Raw genomic sequence first — 24,490 nt, 5'->3', positions numbered from 1 at the left:
TTATTTGTTCCCTGCAGATGAAAGCTCATCGGTCCAGTTCTGGAAAGCTTGTGCAAGAATATTATCCTCAATGGCGTCGTGGAAGATTTCTGTGAAAGAAGAGAAGCGAAATCAGCATATTTGGTGTGACAAAGACGGCGTTATTTGTGTGAGAGGAGTTCTTTCACTCTCTCTGTCTCTGTGCATCAAGTGATTCACAGCTCAAGGACATCAAACCTCCAGAGAGGAAATGTGAGCTGGTGCGCACCGATTCATTCACAGTGTTTGAGTGTGTAAACAAACGAATGTTCTCACTCTGGTGTGTCTTCGACAAAAGCGGATGAGACGGCTATTTTCTTTTTCCTTTTAAAAGGGTGTTTCAAAGTGCAATTTTTAGCCAGGGATTTGGAAGTTAATATGTGTAACAAATTAGAGGAAATATGGTGAATCTAAATTTCAGTTTAAAAGAGTTCCATTGTGCCGAGAGTCCGGAGGCTTTGATAACATCAACAACCTCTGGGTGGAAGTGACATTTTTCTACTTCCGAGAGAGAAGATGCTGCACAGCTGTTCGTTTGGCTTCGTGTGGATGTGAGGCGAAAGAGTTCAAAGAGAAACAGATTAAGTTCACAGGGCTGCAACTTTCATGACCAATAGAGACGTTTTTCAAGATTTTCCACCAAATAAAATTTGTCTGGATCTGCAAAACATGGTGATTATCTGCAATACAGATTAACATCTTAAAATAGATTGCTATACATAAAAAGAATAATTTTGCATTAATGAACTGTTGCAGGTACACTTTGGTTATATTTTTATAATTATTGAGCTGTTGTGGCCATTTCAATTTTTTTCCACAAATTTTCCATTTTTTCTTCTTTTTTGCTTAATCTCTTTTTCATTTTTTGTATGGTTCTTTTTCTTTCTTTCTTTTTTTAACTTTTTTTTCTTTTCCTCAAAACTATGCAGTCTTAGCTGTTTTTTTCTTTTTTTTAAGCTGTCTTTGTTTTTAGCCTGGAGATTAGACCATTGTTGAAAATCAGTTTATAATGCAAATAGAATCCAAAAGAGAACAAAGACAATGACATATTGTGAAAACTTAAAGAAACCAAAATATCGGGAGCTGTTGTTATCCAGCGACACCAACACAAAATTTCTGTCGTTTTTTTTGGTGGATTCAAAATTACAAATAATTTATTGGACCTTCTCTTGCTTGCTTCGTCTGCTCTTAAACATGAGACCTCCTTTATTTCTTATTTGAAAACTCATTTTCAATGCTTCTTATTTTGTGTTTTACATTATTTTATTTGTTAGTTGTTCTGTTCTAGAGTTTACGTCTCTTATTGGTGGTTGTTTTAAGTAATCCATAAATAAAGTTGAATTGGGTTTGTGCTTCACTTAACAGATTTATTTTCCCACCCCTCCCTCCTGTACCACTCACGGTGACAGTCAGATCATTTTCTAGGTGCTTATTTACGATGTTTGTGTGGTGAGGCTGTTCTGATGACGACACAATAGAGACTAAACATTTGCACAATTAATTGCTGTGAATAATCCCAATTTTTGTTTTTGAGGCTGTGATTTACTTAACGATGTCAGAGCAACGGCTAACAAACAGGTTGGGCGGATTCCTGGCTTTTTTTCTTTCTTTTTTCTCTCTTTTTTTTTTTTCACCTGCACGTCCCAGGCCCGTGGGGAGAGGCATCCTGGCAGAGCCGGCCGAGTGCCTCAGACGTTCCCCGAGAGCCTCGTGCACGAGGGCCAGCGTGCACTCCGGGTGCCACACGGGCAGCTGCAGACCCAGCATGCACTGCACAATGCGGCGCTTCTCTTCTGCCGTCAGCAGCCCCTTCTGCTGGGCCACGTAGACCATGAAGGACATGTCGATGCTCACGGCCTCCCCGTGAAGCAACGCTGGCAAAACTCTCTGCACAACCAGAAGACAAAGAAATGATGATGTATAGTAACAGAAAACTTGAGAAAATTAAGTGTAATTTTTCTTGGGAGAACTTATGTAATTTTGGGCCCGTTTACACAACAACGTTTCACGTGACAACACCTAATTCTTTAAAAAAAAAAAAAAAAAGTGCGTTTACACTGCAGCAGCGGACACAGAGACCACAATGTAGTTAGTATGCCGGGCCATGGGAGGGCGCTGTCATTTGATTTTGTAATGAAACCACACTGACGTGTGCAGAGAACAATACGCTATCAACGTGGAGAAAATGGAGAGAACCTGATATCCATATGGACTGATGAGGCATCGGATGCTATCAGGGGTGAGTCTCAACTATAAAACTACTGATATGGATGATAAAACTAGAATACTGACAGTGTGTAATACCACTATGGGGCCGCCATGTTTGTTTACAAATGGATGAGCAGAAGGGAGGGGAGAGATATGCGCAGTAAAAGCACTCCATAGCCTCTGGCAGTCTGCAGGAGGGTGACTGTGAAAGAATCTTTCCACCTTGGGAGCCGGGATAAAACCTTTGCAGATACAGTAGCTCTGCACACTGGTGTCGTGTGAATGGACCCCCGGAAAAGTGAAGAAAGTTTTGCGGATACACTCGTATTCATTGTTTGAGCAGCGGTATAAAAGCTGTTTTGTTGCCGCTTCAATAAATACATTTTTCATATACTAACATATTCCGAATGTCTGTAATTCAGATTATAGAGAATCTTTCTTCAACAAATTGATAGAACTTCAACCGAATGTAACAATTCTTTTTGGTCACCATTCCCATATTGCTGCTCATGTCTGCTTCTAAGCTCATTAAAATGTCAGTTAGAGACGATTCAATAAAAATAGTTGACCATCTCCAACTCGGGGCTAATGAGGTGCCCGAAGTCCACCAGCCGGTCCAGATCATCCTCCCACAGGTTGGGAGCCAGTTCCTCCAGCATGGTCTCTATCGCCATGCGGACGGACGCCACGGCGCCGTCTTGGTGTTGGGATGTGTTGGCGGTCTGGTCTGACTGCAGCTTGGTGTGCAGCAGCTTCCCGCCGTCGGACTCCAGCAGCTCGAAGAGGCCGCGGTGCTTCATCAGAGCCATCTGAAGAGGGGAAGCAGCACAACAACTGTGGACAGTTCGATATGGACGGTGGAGGCTCCTCACTGTGGGCATTGCATCACGTATTCTCTGCTATTAAGTGCGGCAGGAGATCAAACATACACACATGCACAACATGCATGTATTATTTATTATTAATGATTTTGTTAATTTTTGTATTTTGGAATATCTGAATGATACTTGTAATTTGAATCAATTCTAATGATTCAATTATTTGAGAAACATAAATTCTTTAAGGTATCCAGTTCCTTCAAATGATATGAGATGAAATAACTCATCAGGCGTTACAGTGTGAATAATGACTTTTAATGCTGCCCAAATCAAAAGAGATGTTAAGTCTTTCAATGCAAAGTTTATTAAGGAGTCCTGCATCCACGACCTGTCTTCCTAAACTAGATAGAATAAGGTGTATTTGAGGATTTTTTATCAGGATATTTGTGCCAAGAAGGTTTCTCTTGGAGATTGATGCTCTTCTTCCAGAAACTCTTGGTTCTCACTTCAGTGTTTGGAGTTCACACAAAGTGCCACATCATTATGGATCCACACTTCAGGGGTCGACGTCACTCTGCAGCCCCTCGGGGAATATGGATGCTGTTGACAACTTGGCAAGAGAAAGATGTTTTCACTCTCGTTTCCTGGTGGTTGTTTGGAGGGGGAAACTCCAGAAAACCCCTCAAGTTGCAGGGCTTTGGTTTAGTTGTGATAAAAGGTCGTGAACACAAATATCTTGCGTGAAAACAGGATGCATCTTATTAGTTTGAGCACCAGCATCAACACAAACTGTGTCTGGTGACAGTAGAGCTGCAAAATATGTTGCACATATACTGTTATATAACATCTGTTACATATATATGACAAACACTGGCTGAACGGTGATGAGTTACGTCTCCATGCACACTACAATAATATACTGCAAACCCAATGTCACAAAGCGCGATCGGTTGTAAGAATGTGACAGAAATGTAAAACATTTTAGACGTTTTGTTGAGTCAGAGCTTTAATTATTTCATGCCTCACAATGCATGAGTGCAAAAGCAGTAAAATCAAGTAAAAATGCACAAGAAAGAGGAAAAAAAACCCCATGATCATCTGGAGGCGACACACCATCACATCGGTATCGCGATACTCAACATCGTTTACCTAATAAATTGCACACCGTCGATTTTCATGCACTGCAGAAAGCTGCACTCGTCACCAAAAAAACCATGCGGCGGCGAGCACCTTCAACATCTCCGCCATCCCATTGGAGATCTGTCGCGGTGGGAGCGTTTGGAAGAAGGCGCGGTCGAGAAACGTCGCCACCGGCGGCACGTAACTCCCCAGTTTGTTTTTCCCCCCGGCAAAGTTGACCCCGGTTTTCGCCCCCACGCTGGCGTCGACGTACGCCAGCAGAGTGGTCGGCACCCGGATGTACGGAGTCCTCCGGCGGTACAGAGACGCCGCCAGGCCCACCACGTCCAGGCACACGCCGCCCCCCATGGCGATGATCGGCTCCGAGCGTCTGTCGATCCCGAACCGGTGAACTTCTTCCAGGATTTTGGAGACCAACTCCAGGCTCTTGTTCTCCTCAGTGGTGGGCAGAGGGAGGAGCTTGTACACGACCCCTCTGCTGTCGAAGTAGCGAGCCACCCGGGAGCCGTACAGCCGGTGGACGGTCTCGTCGACGACGACGAAGCGCTTCACGTTGGCGGGGCGACTCGAGGCGCCCTCGAGGCGGCCTCCGTCGCCGACGTGACCCCAGAGCAGCGTGTCGTTCTCGGGATCCAGCAGGTTCCCGCACTGAACGACTCTGTAGGTGAAGACGACGGGGCTGACCACTGTCCAGGAGACGCCATGATCCCACTGAGTCTCAACGCTGGTGGAAGTCGACAAACACAAATAGAAGACGGGTTCCTGGTGAGCTCCGCTGGAACAGTTGTGATTCAAGTCAGACCGGGAGTGACTCACGTGAAATAAATCAGATAGATTTCATCATCAGACATGAGGCTGTTTCGTGGGAACTGGCGGTCTCAATTAAACCTTTCCACAGTCACGCTGACGAAATAGATTTGTAATAAGCCTGCAACGTCCCTCCTGTCGCACGTTTTCTTTTTTTTAAATCTCATTTTAGTACATTTTAAAATGTCATTTTCAATTTTTGACATAACTTCTGGCTTTTTGCAAGTCATATCAATTATGAGAATGTTTGTTGACTTGTCTGTTTTATTGAAAACATTTTTTGGAATTTTTGAATGTCACCATGTCAATAATACAACTCGGTTTGAGCATTTACTGCCGCGTCAACAACGTATCTTGGCAGAATTTCACATATTTGTGTCCCCTGTCCCCTAAAACATAAATAACTCATAATTTCAGCTATTTTCACTAAAACTTTTTTTTTATTTTTTTTTTTTTACATCTTGTGCTGTAAAAGTAGTAAAAAGAGACATTAAGGCAAATTAGACTTAGACTTAGACTTAGACTTTCTTTATTGTCATTGCACAGTACATCACACAGTGAGGAAACTGGCAACGAAATGTCGTTGCTTAGCAACCGGTAAAAAAGGCATTAAAAAAACCGATTTAAATATATTTTTAAAAAGTAGTGCAAACAGACAAACATTTAAAATAAGGGGCATATGAACGAAAATGGTGTGCGGTGAATAATGATAGAGCCACCAATAATATGTCTGTATATTTCAAATGGATTAAAGTCCCAGTAGTGTAATATAACAGCAAATAGCTGAAGTTTGTTCTCCATTTCCATTTGTTTTCCCATTTAATTGTCTTTTCATTAAGCTTTTACATATTTATACATTCAGTCAAATGTGTCTACATTTTCTCGTCCACGTCTTGTCCTGTTATTCATGTGTGATATTAAACAATTTCAGGAGGAATAATACAAATGAGCGATGAAAGGACATTTCTACGAGCTATCACATCTTCAGGGGACATGTTAATTCCACTTCAATCACGTAATAATGTGACGTGGCCAGAATTATTACATTATTCATATGTATTACATTATTGTATTAGAGCAGGAGGAATAGAGTGAAAATGGAAAAATCTTAATTTAATTCCTATTATAATGCTTTACATCCAAAACAAAATGTACTTTGTGTGGACCAGATCAGTGCTTCATTGCCTACAGGGGGCAGTAATGTGCAAAGAAATGCAGCAACGCTGCAGCAAAGGCTGTAAACATATGACTATGAGCTCATGGATGCACAGACTGCAGCAGTAAATATCCTCCAAAGTAGCTTTGCAGATGTTTTATCAGGAATATGCATGCAAATGTAACTTTTGGCATTCTTAAGAAATGGTTATTAGCATATTTTGCTGATTTTACATGAATGAAAATGTGTCATTACATTTCTAAAAATGTGGTTTTATTAGGTTGCACTGTAATAAAAACCTCAGATTTTATGTGGAAAGCTTTTGAAAAGCTATACCAAACTCTAAATCTTTAATCCATCCTTTAAACTGCCGAGAAAGACACTACAATACATGTAATTGATTGTGTTATACACAATAAGTGTCACATTTCATTATTCTATACTGATATGGTATTGTAAACCACTTCTAACCCTTCACTGTGCAAGTGGACCATTTTCTGTAACTTCCACATTTCTTCTTTTAGTTTCAAATAAATATTTATAAACGCATGGCAATCCTAGAAAACATGATTGAATAGTTGTGCTGAACAGGGAGAGGTGCTGCTGTGCTGATGTCTTGCAGAATGACTTTCTTACAGTCTGTGCACTCGATCGACGCATTTAACTACAATATAAAATGAAATACAGAGCCTGAGCACACAAAACTAGTGCGGACAATTTAAATATCCACTCAATGTTTGTAAGAATCTTATAAATAGCGGGACATTGGTACTCAGTCCGCAGTCAGTCTTTTACAGAGAGTCAGTAAGATTATAATCCAATTTATGGGATTATTGCTGCGAGAAATTATGAATTCTGCGTGGGTTTGGTCAGTTCGACGCTTTTTCTTTTAAAATATCATCGCTATATAGGTGTATTTTAACGTCCTAAAGTATTGAAGCATGTCGGTGAGTGGCCTTCACGGGGTTAAATCATGAGGACTGCTGAACATGATTCACACAAGTGACAGAAATAGAAAGGTATGCCACCTCCTGACCATGCCATTCACTCATATACGTGGAAGCCAAACACTGCATCCACTGAGCAGAAGTTTAAAAATTGATACATGCTCCAACGTATACAAAGCATTATTACTCTTATCCCTGTTTTTGTCAAGCTAAATTCACCCTGTCACACACAAGCATCCAATCTGACCCGGTGAAAAATAAAAATCGAGAAAACTTCAAAACTATAATTGATACCCGTTTGTCATGAACGTGACTTTTGATAAAAACTCACATTTTAGCCCGTGACAGTTTCCCCGCTGCCAGTTGGCCCGGCTCCTCCTGCCGGGTCCACGTCCCCTTCACTTGGACCAGATTGAACTGGGTTTCCCGGGAACAGCTGGACTTGTCATTTGAAGTCATGCTCTCAGAGTGGCGGCCTGCCAGCAGTCCTCAGCCGTCACGCTCTGCAGAATGACGTCCAGGACGTCCGTGACGAAGACGCGATCGCGGCTCCACGTGCTCCCCTGAGATCTGTGCTGAAAACGTATTATTCTAAGTATTAATATTATTATACCCACCAAAGCTACAAAAGGGGGGCAGTCGTTTCCCGTCAGGGTCGTGTTGAAGCAAAAGCAGCTCATGGGTTTGCATGTTCTCCCTGTGTTTGACTCGCAATGTTGTGTTGTTTGCAGAGCTTCAATTGCCCGGCTGACGGATGTCAGAGTCATTTCATTTGAGGGGCTGCACACAGCTCAATCTGAGTTTGAGTTGGAATATGAGAGGAAAACAACTTCAAAGACGTTTGATGAAAACATTCACTTATCTTTCGCAAAAGTTTGACAGGCTGAAGGAAAATTCATCTTCCATTCGTAGCTACTACTTCGTCTTTCAATTTTATTATATTATCCCTTTAAAAGATTACCCAACTCTGTGCATCTTTTGGCAAATCTGATCAAAGATCTGATCTTTGATGCTGATGTATTTTTTACTGATATCTTGACTTGGGTCTCAGTGTTATACCAACTACTTTTCCTAAAAGTGTGCAGTCTTCAAAGAATAAATTAGAAACAACAGTGTCGATTACTTAAATAATACATTAAATGCATTACATTGATTAAATGTAATCTTTGCCTGACTGGAATCTCCAACAGGCTGATTTTTACAGCATCAATCTTACACTAGTTGATGTTTGTTCTGCCCTCAATGGGGTTTATTACAACTCCTTGGTATTTCTTTAAAAATTAAAGGAGTTGCTTTACCACTCGGTTAAAAACAAAAGCGACTACTTAGAAAAGTTGCTCGGTTTCATTATCTATCATAGTGTTTCTTATTGCAAGTGAGCAACGTGTGGGTCTCTCTAAAGATTAGCTCATTAAGTTCAGCTAAAACAAACATCACGTGGCTAAAGAAACGTGCTTTATAATATTATTACCCAATTAAAGTTACTAATCACTTCTTTGAAAAGTGGTGGATTTATTTTAGTTCTTGGAAAAACATTTTGGGGGAAAAAAAGGAGCTGGTTAAACAGAGAAAGAGCTTTTGCTTAGTTCAGGGGTGTCAAACAAAAGGCCGGTGGAGCAAAACTGCCACTGAACCACTGAGCAAGTTGTAAAAATGTAACAGGCAAAATCTAACAGCGATAGGAGAAGTTTCTTTTGGGAACATTTCAATGTATTTTGCTGGAGAAGGTATTAAAATTGGCTTCATGTTGAGATTGTAGTATGTTTTTTTGTCATAATTGTTTGTTTGTTTTTTGAAAATATAGACATTTTTATCTAACTGTTGTTTAAAGGTTTTTATGACACCGTGTGTGTGTGATGGAGGAGCTTGAATCCCATCCACTGGGAGCAGTCTGACGTTCAGTGCCTTGCTCAAGGACACACATGGACAAAGAGAGGCGGGAGATTGAACCTGCCACTGACAAAGTCATGTTTGTAAGCTAAAAGTAACATCACGTTGACGTTTACCTAAACGGGAAATATCATCTTCCGTCCGTCAGCTTTGTGCGCTTTCACATGAAACAGGCCGGCTACGTCACGCACTTCTTCTTCTGCCACAAACGACTCAACCAGACTGGATCGAGGACGGCACGGAAATTACCCCGGATGAAATTATACCCTTCAAAATGTTTTCGTAGCACATCTAAACACAAATCAATGTTGTCAATAATTAACACTGCAGTTATGACGGGGGTTGTTTTTTTTTTAGTCTTAGCTTAATTGCATCAACTGTTGTTTAGTGTGAAACAAAAAAAAAACACCTCCCATGTCAGGCACGTATGAATCAGCACAGAGGGAGAAGCCGGACCCAGCCCTGGGTCGGGTGCAAAAGGGGGCGGGGGACTACAGTTTCAGTTAAAAAAAAACTAAAAAACTCTCTTGCTTGATCTCTCTGACCAAACCCTTTGAGAAAATGATGTAAGCAAAACCATTTTCCAAGTCCTGGCATAATTATTTAGCACTGGTTCAACACCCGGCCCCGTCGCCACTACGCAAATAACTCACTCCCAATATTTCCAGTTCAATTATTCAGAGTGCCATTAACATGCGGGAAAGCATCTGGTTCCACTTTCTGAGCTGAACAAGTTTCATTCAGTGACACAAATGAACTCTTCCTCAGCTAATGCATCAAGTCAATCACTTCAGATTAACTTTCTTTCTTTTTTTTTATATTCTAGATGACTTAACGACTCACATTAGAATTAGAATAAATCAGAATGAAGGAGTACTTTCACCTCGTGCGGAGGGTTCAAAGACTTTCCCTGTTTGCATCTTCTCAGTTCTCCCACAATAATAAAAAAAAAAACAACAAACATGTTTGTTTTGAGGTTATTTTATCAGGCCTGCAGGATATGATGGCACATGAGGTGGAAGTCAAATTCTGTGAAGTCGTCCTGAGTGTGAAACGCTGCCTATCCCTCACCACCCGCTTGCAGGTCCTTCCTGTTCTGTGTACAGATGCAGAAGCACACGGTCGGTCAACAGGCTCTTTAAAGCTGACTGACAGACATTAATCTGCAGGGGATCACACCGCGGAGCTCGTTTAAGCTCATCCAGGAACTACTACCAGGAATCCAGTGTGCCGGTTGCTCCTATTCTTGCAAGATTCCCATTATTCAGAGGAAGTTCTGAAAGAGATCTCACACACTGTTGGAACAGTATGCACATACAAAACTCTTGAGTGAATTATTTAGACAGGGAAGGATGTCAGAAGTGTTGCGCACGTTTATCCAGCTGAATAATCTTTGTTTGCATCTGTGTAGCGACATTTATCAGTCCATCAACGGTAGGGGTAGGAAATGTATTTATATTGTGTAGCAAACACAAATGAAATGTAAAGTTACTTGAGGTATATTGGGGTAGTTGTATTTGATCGCTAAGTTAGTTTTATTGCAGGGACAAATGTATTTTTTAAATAACTATAAGAAAATCAAGAAAGAGAAATGTAGTTATAGAAACATTCACCATCCGAAGACGATATACTAATGGAGTATTTTACTTCTGGCACTGGTAAGTGGTTATAGTGAGGTGAGCTGGAAAGTGAAAGGTCACTGGTTTGAATCCCAGGACCAGCAAGAGGGTAAGTGAAAGCCATCGCCGCCTATGAGCAAGACATAAACCAAAAACCCTGAATTCCACCACTGGAAAAGTGCAGTGAAAATTCCATTATACACGTGATGCGTAGAAAAAGAATTTAGTCCATATACAATTTACTCTCCTGTAACTTCAGTTTAAACCATCAGATGCAACTACAGCAGGGTTTTGCTTTTAGCAAGCATTTTCCATTTATACTGTTATTAAATCAAGAACTATATATTTTCTAAATCGGAAATCCAAATTCTAAATAATAAAGGGACAATTCTTTAATCTCAACAGATTTCTTTAAATCTACATCACGTAAAACATGCAAATGTATTTAATGATAACAGAGCTGAATCTTTATTGATGAATCTCAATGATTTATATAAATAGAACATTTGTCACCAACAGCAGAGAATATTGATTCAATGACCGTATTATTCCATCTGACAGACCGAGTCAGGCCACTTATATGTTAAATTAACAGGTAATCATGAAGTAGGTGGATGTTTTTTGTTTCTTTTTTCTAAACTATTTCTTTCCCCATTCATTTTGTCAACTGCAGCATTCCGACATGACGCTGAAGTCGACATACACCCAGCGTAATTACTGCCTCTACTTTACATTAAAGAGTAATCACCATTCACTGAGAGAAGTAGGTGTGTTTTCAAGTTAAAAAAAAAAGAAGAACAAACAAACCGGACTCCACAATGTGAAATGCTTACTATGCAGACTACGATGAAACTCAATCACACACGCTCCATTCACATATATCATGAGGAATTTATTATTTTATAGAGATGCATCGGTTTACAATAATGTTAATCTATAGGATCTACTTTTACAAGCTCAGTTGGAGCAAATTTCAGCAATGTCCATGAAAGGGGTGAAAAAAGACCGACAAGTATAAAGAAGCTACAGATTCTCTTCCATCAGTTGATTATACCTTTAAATACAAATATATCCGATCATGTTGGCAGTGAACATCTTCATTTTTAAAGCAACTCACTTCTTTTCCTCCTCTAAGATTTTTTTTTTTTTAATATATATATTATGACTACTAAAATAAAATTAGGTAGTGTGACCCCCGTGTCGCGTAAAGCAGCTGAAGAGGGGAGAAACTTCCATTGTGAAGTGCAAGCTATCAGTGTTCCCTTTGCTTTGGCTTCTCATCGTGGTCCTTTTGTGTAAATTTATAGAAAAAAAAAAAAAAAAGTCACAAGCAGACATTTTCACGTATGTATTCAGATTTTTTTTTGTGTGTGTGATTTCACGCAACTGTACAAAAAAAAAGAAAAAAAAAAAAAGAAGAATGGAACGGTGGATTAATAACAGAAAAATGCTGATAAATACAAAACAAAACAAATCCCCAAGAACAGAGTGTTTGGTTACGTTAGATGAAGCTGTGGTTTTGGAATATGGAGTCACACGAGTGAGGCGGCGGCGGGGCGGCGCCGGGCGGTCAGAGAGAAGGCACGCGATCGAGGTGAAGGCTGGGCCTCTCCGGGCTGCACTGCTCGTCGTCGGGGTTCATGTCTGGACTGTGGCCGTGCTCGTCTGTGCTCTCTGGGGATTCGTACGGGTAGTTTTCGCATATCTCCTCGTCCTCCTGCTCCTCTTTGATGCTGGCGTCGAAGAGGAAGGAGAACGCGATTAGAAACGGGTCAGACCGAAAGCCGGCACCAAGGTCGGGGAGAGTAGGGGGAGGGGGGGGTTACTCACAAAGCCTGCGGGGGGGACTGCGTCGCGCTGCTGTCACTCTGGTATCCAGATCCGTTTGCCAGAGCTCCGTTCATCTGCTCTTGGAGGATATGAGGCAGGGAGTTCAGCGAGAAGCTGCCCATGCAGGCTGGGTTGAAGAAGGAGCTGTTGCAGTCGATGCCGCCACCCTGAAGACAACAAAAACAAACAAAAAAAAATATATATATTCTAACATTATAACATTGATTAAACAAGAACTACAATAAATACATATGCACATTTTATTACAATTTGTAATTATTCAGCTTGGGATAATTTCTTGTTCGTCACTAATTTCTATCATGAAACACACGCATAAGCAGCACTGTTGTCAGTAAAGGCAAATAACTTACTCCAAAGAATCAAACCCACAATTTCCCTTCCATTTTTTCTTTTTTTTAAATTTATCAATTGTAGGGTTGTAAATGTAAAAGGAAAAAAATTACATTAAATAAATTGTCTACGTCACAATCAGGCCCGAGACGGTTATCGTTCATGTTTTCTTGTGTATGGATGTTTTTGTTTTTTTTTTATTTACTGGCTGCAGAAGTAATCTACCTCGAGCTGACGTTTACCAGCAGCCGTGAAAGGCGTGGCGCCGGTGACTCATTATGATGTCACGCACATTTTTAGTTTCACCGTCAAACAGGATTAAAAGTCCCCTCAAATTATTTTCTGCAGTGCAATCAAATATAATACAAAAAGAAGTTAAAAAAAAAAAAAAGAAGTGAATTTACATGTCATTTTCAAGCTGCAGGCTGCGGAATCCTGCAACAGTTCAACGAGTGTAAATCCAAAACATTTCACCTTTGTTGTTTTTGTACGATTGTTTGTTCTTACCTGAAGACCGGACCCCACTAAGCCTTGACGGTTCTGAGAGTTCTTCAACAGCGATCTGATGGTACACAAATACAACAGACTGTTACCATCAGCATCTGAGAGGATTCGACATATACCTTCACAGCAGCATTGTAACTCCATTTTTCTCATTTTCAAACCAAAAACAAAAGAAAATGAGACACAATTTCACCATCCTGACATGTAATTCATCACACACACTTCAGTACTGATCTATAAAGCCTTTTTTTGGCTGACAGAGCAGCAGTAACTACAAGTCTTTAGTGCTCACTGAACTTTCCCTCTCTCTACTGGAGTCGTGCCAACACACACACACACACACATACACTCTGTTTGACGTAACCCACACAAATAAAGTCATTGTTACGGGACACAACAAACCAGAAATAAAGCCGATGTGTTGCCCGTCGCGATAAATGACTGATAGTGCTTTGTTGAAGGGGAGCGGCCCGACCTGTGTGGAAGTCGCTTCAGAGCATTTTAGTCCCGCATGTCAATGTACTGTGAAAGGTTAACTAGTGGTCATGTGGGTTTTTTTTTTTTTTTTAATGCCCTAAAGCTTGTTACTGTGTTTTATCTTGAAATCATCGCAGCCGTGTATAAGGTGTAGCTGAATGAATTCCCCTGTACAAACATATCGACTTTTCATTAATACCGCAGAACGCTCGCCTCAATTGAATCGAGAGTCTGGGTTTTGTTTGCAGTACAGGTGGAGCCGCAGCGCGGCGTTCCGGCCTCGGCGTGCGGAGCATACGTACCCGTTGCCCGCCGTTTTCTGGGGCCGCCTTCTGTGAAACTCGATCTCGTCTACCGTCCACACCGCTCCCTTTACGTTCTCCAGACGGACGAAGCATTTATGGAGGCTGAGATTGTGTCTGACGGCGTTCTGGAAGATCGAGAGCAAATAAAAACAAAGACGCCAAGTCTGGTTAGAAAACTACACAAACCTAAACGTATTTCAAAAGGGAGTTATTCTCTTTATCTAATTATCAGGGGAGGATTCTGGGCGGACACCAGTCATACCTTCCAAGTAGCTGCATTGCGTCTGAAATAGGCAAAGTTTCTCGTGAACCAGTTGTAGATTTCATTTAACGTCAGCTGATTGCGGGGTGACTCAAAGATGGCCTGATAGAGACACAAAAAAAAAAAAATGTGTTTAAAAAAACAACAACAAACATCTTCAGTGATCTTTTTTCATAATTCATGACTGATTCAATGCAGGACAAGTTACCTGTCTAATGAGAGAGGCATATGTAAATGGAGGTCTAACTTCCGTGCTCAGGTAGAACTCCTTATTATCGATTATATCTGTGGAAAAACAGAAGTAATATGATCGGTTTTCAACCACGTGAAGAAACAGGATGAAGAATTCCAGACTTTAAAATTCCAGCCAGGCTGATTAAAACAAACAAAACAAACACGTGAAGACTTCAGTACAAAGAAGAAGCGAGTCACGATCTCACGGTTACCTTGGCTCACGGAGCGGCTGTACCGCCTCCGTACGGGGGTTCCAGTGAACAGGCTATTGGGAGTGAGGACAGAGGGGGATTCAGACAGCGGCGTCAGGGGTGTGGATGGTGTTGTGGCACTCTGAGAGAGGCTCATAGGAGGAGGGCCTTTGGGCAACGTCGTCTGGGAGAAAGACACGTTAGACACCAGATTGACCTGGAAAACAAACAAACCAAACAAAACAAAAAAGAAACACACACACACACACACACACAGAGCGATTAAGTCAGCAGAATGTCAGCGCAACTAAAATGCAAAATAATACTTATTATAATTGACGGGAAATAACTGACGGGCTGTGCGGCGGGTTTGGGTTCGGAGGACTTCAGGTGAGCCATCATCGCTTGCAGCCGCTCTTTGTCCTTCTTCAGCTGCGTTAAGACGGGACGACAGAAATAGAAGGTGAGGCTCGGTGAACTCGCAGCTTCGGTGTGGGAACGTCTTTGTTTCTGGCATCGCGAGGAGTGTAATTATCTAAAAGGATCACTCCTGTTTCCAGGGTGTAGAAACTGCAAAACATTTGAGCATGCACTTCTCCGGGTATTTCAGAGGAACTCAACAAAGTCCCTTGTCATTATTAGTTCAGATGAATTTGTAGAAGCAGGTAATTGTTAGGAACATTTCTTATCCCCGTGGATATTCGACCAAAAAGAAAAAAAATGTAAAAAGACTCAAACTCATACCTGCAGCTCCAACTGCTGAACCACTTGCATCTGCACACGGCATTGTGCTGTGCTCTTGTCATCCAGTGTATGTTCACTATTCAAATGTCTGCGCACAAACACATTCAAAATTACAACGTGATAATCTTTAACATATGAATTAATGAGAAACCTAGCTTGTTATCATGCTTGATCATCACAGATTCTATGTTCTGGGTCAAATATTCTTAAAAAAATAATAAAATAAAATATCAGGACACTATGTTCACGACATCTTTGCATATTCATACTGATGTGAATGAGCGTCACGTCGGCGGGTTTCTGCACTCACTTGAGAAATGCCTGGAAGTCTCCAAAGACTGTCTCACATCCCGGCCATTTGCACATGCCATTTCCATACAGAGGGTGGCTGTTCTGTGTGTTCTCTTCTGCTGGGCCGCTGCGCAAAGAGTCAAAATATCTACTTTTAGAACTCGTTCTGAAAAACACAAGCCAAATCTGGATAAACACAAAAAAAAAAAAAGTGGAGCAAAGAGTAGCATTTGGGAGCACCTGTCTTTCCTTTTCAGGAGTGTTTGGTGGCCATTAGCACAGGATTGTTGACTGGAAGACTCTCTGGTGTCTCCACCAGTGGACAGGATGCTACCATTCTCACTGCCTGGAAGTGCACAAAGTCATACACTTTCAGATAAAATAGATAAAAAAAAAAAAAAAACCAAAACAAACATTATCTAGTGTAGGTTTACGTATATTTGACTCGGTGTCAGATGTAAAGGAGTGTACCTGGGACCGCAGGCGGGCTGGTGGGCAGCACAGACAGAAGGCCCTGCCTCTGCAGGTTGAGGAGATGCTGCTGCTGCACTTGAAGGAGCTGCTGCTGGATGGCAATCTGCTGGGCTGTCAGCTGTGACGGAGACCACAACAAGACACCGGTCGATAAATCCATCTACCCTTTAACCATAACATACTCTATTGCTCAATCACTGCCTCAAAAATCTTTAGGCATCCAACACCTGATGTCGGCTTCCTCATTCGAACAAGCTCAGGCTGATCTGAAGTATTAAAGCCGCTAGCACACAAACGACATCCTTTGAGAGTGCAAATGGACGACTTGAGGACAAGTTTATAGCGGCAGGATGTCGCATAAATCCGTGGACATGACCAGCCGGGTGCGTTTCCTTTTATAAGCGGGAAACACAGATTAGCTGAATGTGCACTGAGATCTATCGAGCTGCAGGAGTGGGTGCTGTGGTGAACTCAATACACCGAGACTGCAAAGAACCCCCCCCTCCCCCTTCACTCCGGTGTTGTTGTATCACTTGCACAGTACCGTCTCTGCCATGTGAATCTTATTAATCTCATTGACAAACCTCTTGGCTGACCATCCCGGCATTCTTCTGTTGCAGCAGCTGCAGGTTTAGCTGCTCTTGCTGATTCTTGAAGACCTCTTGAATTTGTTGCTGTAGACGTGTTGGAGAAATCGATGTCAGGTTCGAGAGTTAAAAAAAAAAAAAAAAAAAATGCATTGTGAAGAAACATGAAACATGCATCACCTGGTGTAACATGAGTGCTTTCTGTTGCTGGAACAGGGCTTGGATCTGCTGAGGGGTGAGGACCTGCTGCTGTTGTGTCTGCTGCAGCTGCTGCGGAGCCTCTGCTGGTGGGGTCATCATGGACAATGACACTGGGACCTTTACCATACAAGAGAAGAAGGAAAAAATCAAAACAAACGGAAGAGGAGAGCGGTGAGTTAAAAGTCTGCACCAAGACAGACAAAAAAAAAGAAGAAGAAGAAGACGGAGAAAACACAGGGATTGTCGAGACTGTGACAGAACACAACAACAGAGGGGAAATTTAATGAGGACAAACACTGCAGTGACAAGCAACAAAAATATACAGTGTACCGCTAGCGCAACGTAAAGGCAAAACAAAGCTTTGCAAGCATCGTAAATAATTTTAATAAGCCAGATACTTCCATTTAATATATGGCAGCTTTGAAAGAAAAAAAAAAAAACCCCCAAAAACAAATAAACAGTGGGGAAAGGCTAAAACTGAGGTCACTTGTTCTGTGCCGCAATAACAGCAAACAAACAAACAACAAGCAAAACATGTGCAACGTCACAAAGTCGTGTGGCAAAATTAGCTGTCTGATTTCACAGGAAGTCAGTCCTTTCATCTCTCAGTTCTCTCTAACGCTTACGACAGGTATCAGTCGCTGCAGAGCTGAGCGATTTGTGATCTGTGGTTTTTGGCCCCATCAGCCTGCTGATTGTTTTGTAGTTTGCCGTTTGTTGTTCTCTGTGACGGTCTTTTCTCTCTTTGCCGTCCCCCTCCCCTAAGCCCAACCGGTGGAAACAGATGGCCGGCCGCTGCCGGGTCGGGCGGTGTCAGAGGCTTCTTCCTTTTGAAAGGGGCTTTCTCAAGACCGGTGGTTGAAAGAAAAGAAAAGAAAAAAACAAAACAATTCTCCCTCAAAGTAATGATTTAAAAAAAATCTTACTGCGCTGTTTTTTTACATTTGACTGTTTTTCAGATACATGGAAGAAACACAGTGTTCCTCATCAATTCAAAAATAACTGCAGTTAAAAAAAATTAGACTGGAAATAATTATATGTATCAACTCAAACAAAAACAAAACAGTTTCTGTAACCATAATAAATACATATTTATTATTAAAACCAAAACGCTCTGCCACAATCTCACTTAAATGTAATTACATTTCCCCACAACTTCACTATAGGAAGGGCAATGAAAGAACAGATTTAATCAAGCTGATAAGGTGACACATACTCAGTTTGCCATCACAGAAAACAGATAAATAAATGTCTATTTTTATAGATTTAAATTAAAATATTTCATCTTCAACTAATTAATTCAGCTGTAACTTCTACATCGTGCTCAAATTTCTATATTAAAAAAAATAAAGGAGGATTTGGAGCTACTCACAGAACTGATTATTATTCCCACTTCATTGGTCAGTCTGGGAAGCTGAACTGACTCAACTGCCATTTCAGCTAAAAATGAACCAAACAAAAACACCACCACCACCACTGGATGGCTTAGGGGAATTAGAGCTCCATCAAAACAACAACAACAGCCCATACCACAAAAACAACAACAACCTCCTTGGCTAGGCACGCAGCAAATTACCACACCCTCCCCCTCACTGTCAAGCCTCACAGCTCAGGGGATGTTTACAGTAAACATAAACAGAGTAATCAAAATTGCACAGAGATATAAATAATGAATAAAAAAGCATACAGAGCCTGTTTACGAAAACAGAACTTGAGATTCGTATTTTAATTAAGGTCTGAACCACAAACAAACATTACTCTCCAAGGCAGAGTCTGTTTTGAATCGGGTAAACAAACTGACAGTGAATTTCACACAGGCTTTGGGCTAACAATAACAGATGACTGCCTCCTAGTTCGTCCTTTCTTATGAAATTCAATGCAGCAGAGGTGGCCACCAAAGCAATGAAAACAGGTCTATCCCACAGACAGAGCCAGTTGGCCCCTCTATTTTTTTCTGTGGACACCATCAACACAACAACAGCCTCTGCCTAATCCCCGTTGCCATGGCAGCCAGCAAGTCCAAACATCTTCTGTTGTTGTTATTGTTGAAAGTCATACCAGCGAGCAACTGAGTGTAAACACAGATCTGTTCCCGCAAGACTGGTCTTGTGAACTCCGAGATGACTGACAGCAAACAGAAATGCAGAAAACTTGCCGAAAAACAAACACAATGTGTCTCCACGTATGTGATTTAATTCTCGCTAATGTGCCCTTTAATGGGTGTGGCGCAAGAAAACAGCACATTTAGGAAAACGCATGTTCCTGGCAATAAACTCAAATAAAGTTGAGTTTATTGGATGAAATCTGAAATCACACAAACCACAATGATGTGACATCATTTCCATGCACAGACACACAAACACAGTTTAGAAAAAATAAATACAAAGCCAGCAATTGAGGGGAAAACAAAAACAAAAAAAATCCTGCTACTATAACAGAACAATAAAAAAAAAAAAAAGAGAGAGAGATCCAAGTTGGACAAACCTGATAGTCTCCATTGAAAAGTCTGTCTGGGTACTGGAAGAGACAAACAGTTCTCAGCAACAATGTTCTCTGCCACAGCCTCACTAACCTACATGATGTGAGCATAAACAAAACTAACAATATAACACTGATCCCTCCGCCCAGCAGGAGCTGTGCTCTTCCTCCCCCTTCTCAACCTCGGCACTACCCCCACTACCCCCACCCCCACCCCCACCACCTCCCCGCGCCTCTTTTCAACAGAAATATAAGACATTGCCGTTTGGAGAAACTGTGACAAACCCGAGTCAGAGCTTCTGCGATGCATTTACACAACAAGGTAACTCAAACTCAGCCTGTGTTACGTCCCTTATCATCACCCAGCTGACGTGTGCATGAATACTGACAAGAAAATCTGTGGCGCTCGCGTACCAGATGAGCTGCAAACAATTTCAGACGCAGGAAAACACTATTCACACTTTGGTGAGCGGAGAAGCAGCCAGATCAGTTGCAACACATATTTGTAGCGATGAGGACAAACCTTTACGCACGCACCCATACGTCTGGAAAATAGTGCAACACAGTAACTAAATGTACTCAAGAGATTTAAAAATAAATAAAAAATAAGCTCCTCTAAACAGAATTGAGCTGTGCTTTTATTTAATGTCTTAATTTGACTGTTCTGATTAATCATTTGATTCCAATAAGATTTCTCTCAAAAAAAGGAATATCTATAAAAACAACACGATACAAAGTACAACAGGACAGTTTAGAAAGGAACTTTTAAAACTACCATATCTCATTTTAACATCTTCTATTTGATACATCTTACAGTCGGGGTTGTCTCAAGTTACCCTGGATCATTTTCTAGTGAAGCTGCTTTAGGTTTAGACTGCTGATTGAACTGCTTTATAACACTGAAGTTCTCTACTTTCTCCACACCACCATTACATATCACTAATAACCTGTCTACAGCTTTATTTTCCTGTAGGATCTCGGATAGTGGAAGTGGAAGTTTGTGATCTCTGCCTCCTTTCTGATGTAGGATTGTTTATTCGTCTTTTTCTAGCCCTACTGGTGGAGCTGAGGAAATGCCACCTCTGACTTACTCCTTTCCCACGCTGCTGCCTTTGCTTGTTCATGTGGAATTGTTGTATATTCCTCTGTAAAAGTGGCACGCGCTGGCTATGTTTTAATTGGTAATATGAAAATAAAGCTGAAGGTGATTTGAAAAGCAACTTTTAGTAAAATGTCACAAATCTTCCAAAATTCAAAGTCTTTGCTTTGACTCCTGATTGGTTGGTATAACAAAAAAAATAAAACACACACAAAGAAAGATCAAATAAAAAAAACACTCCAGACTGTCTCAATCTGCAAATGTATTTTTTCTACATATAACCTGTATCACTGCCTTTATTAGAAGTAACCAACCCCCTAGCTTCAGATTCATAATAATATATATTTTTTTGTAGAATATGAAAGGAACGATTCTGTCAAAGTTGCACGTTTACAAAATGTTTTGAGTGAACGTGGCTGAGAAAGACTGACCCTTGGTGCCTCTGGAGGAGGAGTCTGGCTCAGCCGACTGTCATTCTCAGCAGGATTTCCGTTCTCTGAGTGACTCGCTTGAACGTTGTAGCTTGTTGGTTCTGACCGAGACTCATGCATCTGGACTTCACTGACCTGCAAAAGGAAATCAGGGTGAATCAAAACACAGAGGAGACAAGTAGTAGAAGACCACAGCCTGGATGCTCTTACCAAGACTAAAACTTCTCAAGGTTATATTAGGTTCATGATTCATTATGAAAACTTTCATAGTCTGAAACGAGAGCTTCATATGAATGAATCTTGCGCTGTATAATTATGTGAAAACTGAAGCATTAAAAGTGAACAACAACCATGTAGCAGCACTACCCACCAGTGCAAACATGCTCCTCTACAAGTGAGGGAGGAAGATGTAAGGTCTATTTGTTGAATAACTGAGTGCTGCCATGACTACTGTAAACACAGGGGCCCTGGGTCCGTGTTTATGTGCAAACATATCTTCCTTCTGGAACAATTTACCATTAACCAGGTGGTGCGATAAACGGCTGTGGCAGGTAGTACAATGCACAAGTAGGCCTTTATGTATACAGCTTGGGAGTGTTTGAGTCGAAAGCTAAGGCAGCATAAACAAAGATAAATAAAGTAGGCAAACAAATAATATAAGCAGATGGAAAGCTGCACAGAAAGCCTGAAAAGAAACAGACCATGTAGACTCAAGGATGTCACTACTTGCAGTATTACTAAAAGTTACTTATAAAAATAAATCTTTCAATCAAATGAATCGGTTAGCCACAACTGAAGCGTAAGATACAGACAATCTGATCAGTCTATGCAAATGACTGAAAAGGGAACAGTTCACTACCAGAAAGTAGGAAAAAAAAAATCTTTAAGAAATACAAATAAAGAAACCAACTTAAAAAGTTAGCTCATCACAGTGTCATTAACGAGCATGTCATAACTTGCATGGTTGCAAATGAAGTAATTCTTACCACCTAAAAAAATGAAAGGCCATCTGATGAAAACTGGCAGTTGTTTGTGAGGTTTCCACTGTTTACTCTTGCATTAGAGAGAAGATTAGCACTGAAGACAAAGGGCAGTGTCTCCTGAAGACATTTGTGAAAAGGTTGGTGGTGATTCTGCTTCCAAAAAAAAAAAAAAAAAAACCAGACCGACTACTGTGTCTCCTACTCCTCATCAATTTCATTATGCATACAACAAAACAGAAATTACCCAACTGTGCTCTGCCGTGTGACTGTTCTGGGGATGGACTGAATAATAGGGCGATGATAATTTCTTTACTGCGTTTTAATAATGCAGTAACAACAGGCAATGTCAAAAAAATGTTAAGTAGATGCAGCAGATTCCTTTTTTTTTTTTTTTTTAATGGAAAAACAAAAATATAGATTGTGAAAGATTATTTAACAATCATTAAAGTGGCTGGTAATCTTTCAAGGAATAAAGATCTTATAAGATGAGGAGTACTGATTAAAGGAACTTTTTGCACACTTTGATCAACAGTGCCTAAAGGCAAGTGATGAGACCACAAAACCTCCACAAGCTCTTAAAGTTACCCCGGCTGACAGACGTAAATCTACAATGATGAATAGTGCCTACATTACTGAGATAGAGGGGGGGCTTACGGCAATGTATACCCACAGATCATCACTGTTGTGCAAGAAAAAACATCGAGTAAACCTATCTGCCATCTATCAGTATATAATATCCCCCGTTGAGCCGATGGCTGTTTTTAGTGCGAGGTGCAGATCTGCCTTCATTCTGCCGTCGCTGTCTGAATACTGCTCACATTACGACCACGAAAGCGATGGCTCTATGAACATGTCCGCGTGTGATTTCAAATAACACAAAGTTACATCCCATCAATCTCAGTGTCATTCATATATAAAGTCGCACGTTTGTTTAGCCGGATTCACGTTGACCCAAGTTAAGTGGGTGTTAGACGGCATTACCTTCTTAGAGCTGGACTGACCAAAACCTCCAGCGATATAAACACACAAACGAACGATCGCGTTATCACGTGGAGTTAATTTATGGGAGAATAAGGGTGTTACTTGTCAATAAGTTACCTTAACGCGATATGAATGGATTCGATATCCGTTCACGCCGACCGTTGCAGGGGAAGGTTTCCGCTGAGCACGAAGCTAATGCATGTCTTTTTTTTTTTTTTTTTTTTTATTACCCCGGATACGACACGAGGTTTAACGGTCTCCCGGGGTCAGACAGCTCGGTCTCTTTTATGTGCGGCTGCTGTAGATTTGGCTATTTTATCGACACGGGAGAGAGCAGCGGTGGACCGACATCGCAGGAGGGGGGGGGGGAGACATTTACCAGCAGCTACAACAAAAGCTAGCAGCGGTGCTGGCGCTAGCATGAGAGAAATTGTCTCTTCCTCTCGCCCCCTCTTCGTTACAACACTCGGTGAATATGTCAACGAATTCAACTCACAAGAGCCGGACACAAATTTAACAAGAGTCGGCGAGCTGTCGGGGTGTTCGCGGTTACTTACAGAGTTATGCCAAGGCGGACAGGCTGGTGCTCGGGTGGTGTCTGAAGAGGATCTTCGGCGCTTGTGTGCCTTCCTCGGTCGCGAGCTAGCCACAAGTTGCTAACGGAGGGGGCGGGGCTTATGTAAAAGTAAACAATGGTGACGTCATGATCACACGCGGACTGCTTGAGAGGGACTTGAATTTTGACGCATATCACACCCAGAAAATACAATTTTGTTTGACATTATCAATCTGATAAAGATATCACTAGATTTTTTGATTCATAAATGCAACAACCAGCGCATAAGACATACATATACAAAGTTTTTCTTCTCTTCTAACTAAAAATCCTGTATATCTGTCATCATCTATGCCCCTAAAGTTTTATTTCCTCCTTACCTTTTTTCAGACGTGTTATATGAGTATTTCTATGTGTATGTAAGTCTACATTGGGTATATATTTAGTTATTTTGTGTATATGTATGTAAATTCATACAAATATATACATTTATTAGTTTTATTTTCAAGGGATATCATATATGATTGCAGGTAGGGAGGTCGATGATAGCTAGATAGCTAGATAGATAGATAGATAGATAGATACAAATACGCAACAAATTCTCTCTCTCTCGCTCTCTCTCTGACACACACACACACACACACACACACACACACACACAGTCTCTGTATTATAAAAATGTAGCACCATTTTATATTGTGCAGAACTGATAAAATCTAACCAAACAGCTTCTAATCTTATCACGTCACAATTAAATGACGTGACTTATGAGGGTTACTAGCTCATTCAGGTCTGTTATCTAGAACACATTTGCAACAAAAAGCGTCTCTAGTGTAAATATGTTACCATGCCAATCTCATTTTCAAAGTAAAGGTGACGGGCTTATTACTATTAACGTAATACATGTA

General features: G+C 41.1%; 2 protein-coding genes across 3 annotated transcripts; both read right to left on the bottom strand.

The window, feature by feature from the left end:
- LOC308130919 (2-epi-5-epi-valiolone synthase-like) lies at positions 1-7,553 on the bottom strand (the record flags this gene model as incomplete). The annotated part of the gene is made up of 5 exons (XM_080497434.1): positions 1-89; positions 1,653-1,905; positions 2,796-3,035; positions 4,275-4,908; positions 7,426-7,553. The coding sequence occupies 5 exons, from the start codon at positions 7,551-7,553 to the stop codon at positions 1-3; spliced, it is 1,344 nt and encodes a 447-aa protein (XP_080353560.1).
- Positions 7,554-11,068: 3,515 nt separating this feature from the next.
- Positions 11,069-23,663, bottom strand: LOC308130871 (forkhead box protein P1-B-like). Of its 2 annotated transcripts, XM_080497376.1 has the most exons (17): positions 23,584-23,663; positions 21,063-21,197; positions 19,539-19,571; positions 17,034-17,171; positions 16,851-16,940; positions 16,264-16,384; positions 16,033-16,138; positions 15,812-15,919; positions 15,502-15,589; positions 15,112-15,189; positions 14,779-14,974; positions 14,541-14,617; positions 14,333-14,434; positions 14,068-14,195; positions 13,292-13,346; positions 12,434-12,600; positions 11,069-12,336 (listed from the first exon to the last, which is right to left on the bottom strand). In XM_080497376.1, exons 2-17 carry the CDS (start codon positions 21,180-21,182, stop codon positions 12,174-12,176), a joined length of 1,770 nt encoding a protein of 589 aa, XP_080353502.1. In that variant the 5' UTR covers positions 21,183-21,197; positions 23,584-23,663; the 3' UTR covers positions 11,069-12,173. The 2 variants fall into 2 exon arrangements, with proteins under 2 accessions (XP_080353502.1, XP_080353503.1); XM_080497377.1 differs by lacking the exon at positions 19,539-19,571.
- Positions 23,664-24,490: the final 827 nt, after the last annotated feature.

This window comes from Blennius ocellaris, assembly GCF_963422515.1.
Source record: "Blennius ocellaris genome assembly, chromosome: 5".
NCBI classification, from domain to species: domain Eukaryota; kingdom Metazoa; phylum Chordata; class Actinopteri; order Blenniiformes; family Blenniidae; genus Blennius; species Blennius ocellaris.
Note: the sequence above shows the minus strand (reverse complement) of the source record. Positions and strands in the feature narration are given on the sequence as shown.

Bases quoted from the DNA above. Each gene is read 5' to 3' on its own strand.
- LOC308130871 (XM_080497376.1), bottom strand. From the start codon at position 21,182: ATGCATGAGTCTCGGTCAGAACCAACAAGCTACAACGTTCAAGCGAGT. The intron at 16,385-16,850 runs GTTTGTCAATGA...TCTCCGTCACAG, and splicing joins CCGGGATGGTCAGCCAAGAG to CTGACAGCCCAGCAGATTGC. The intron at 14,975-15,111 runs GTCAGTTATTTC...TTTGTTTTCCAG, and splicing joins CCAAACCCGCCGCACAGCCC to GTCAATCTGGTGTCTAACGT.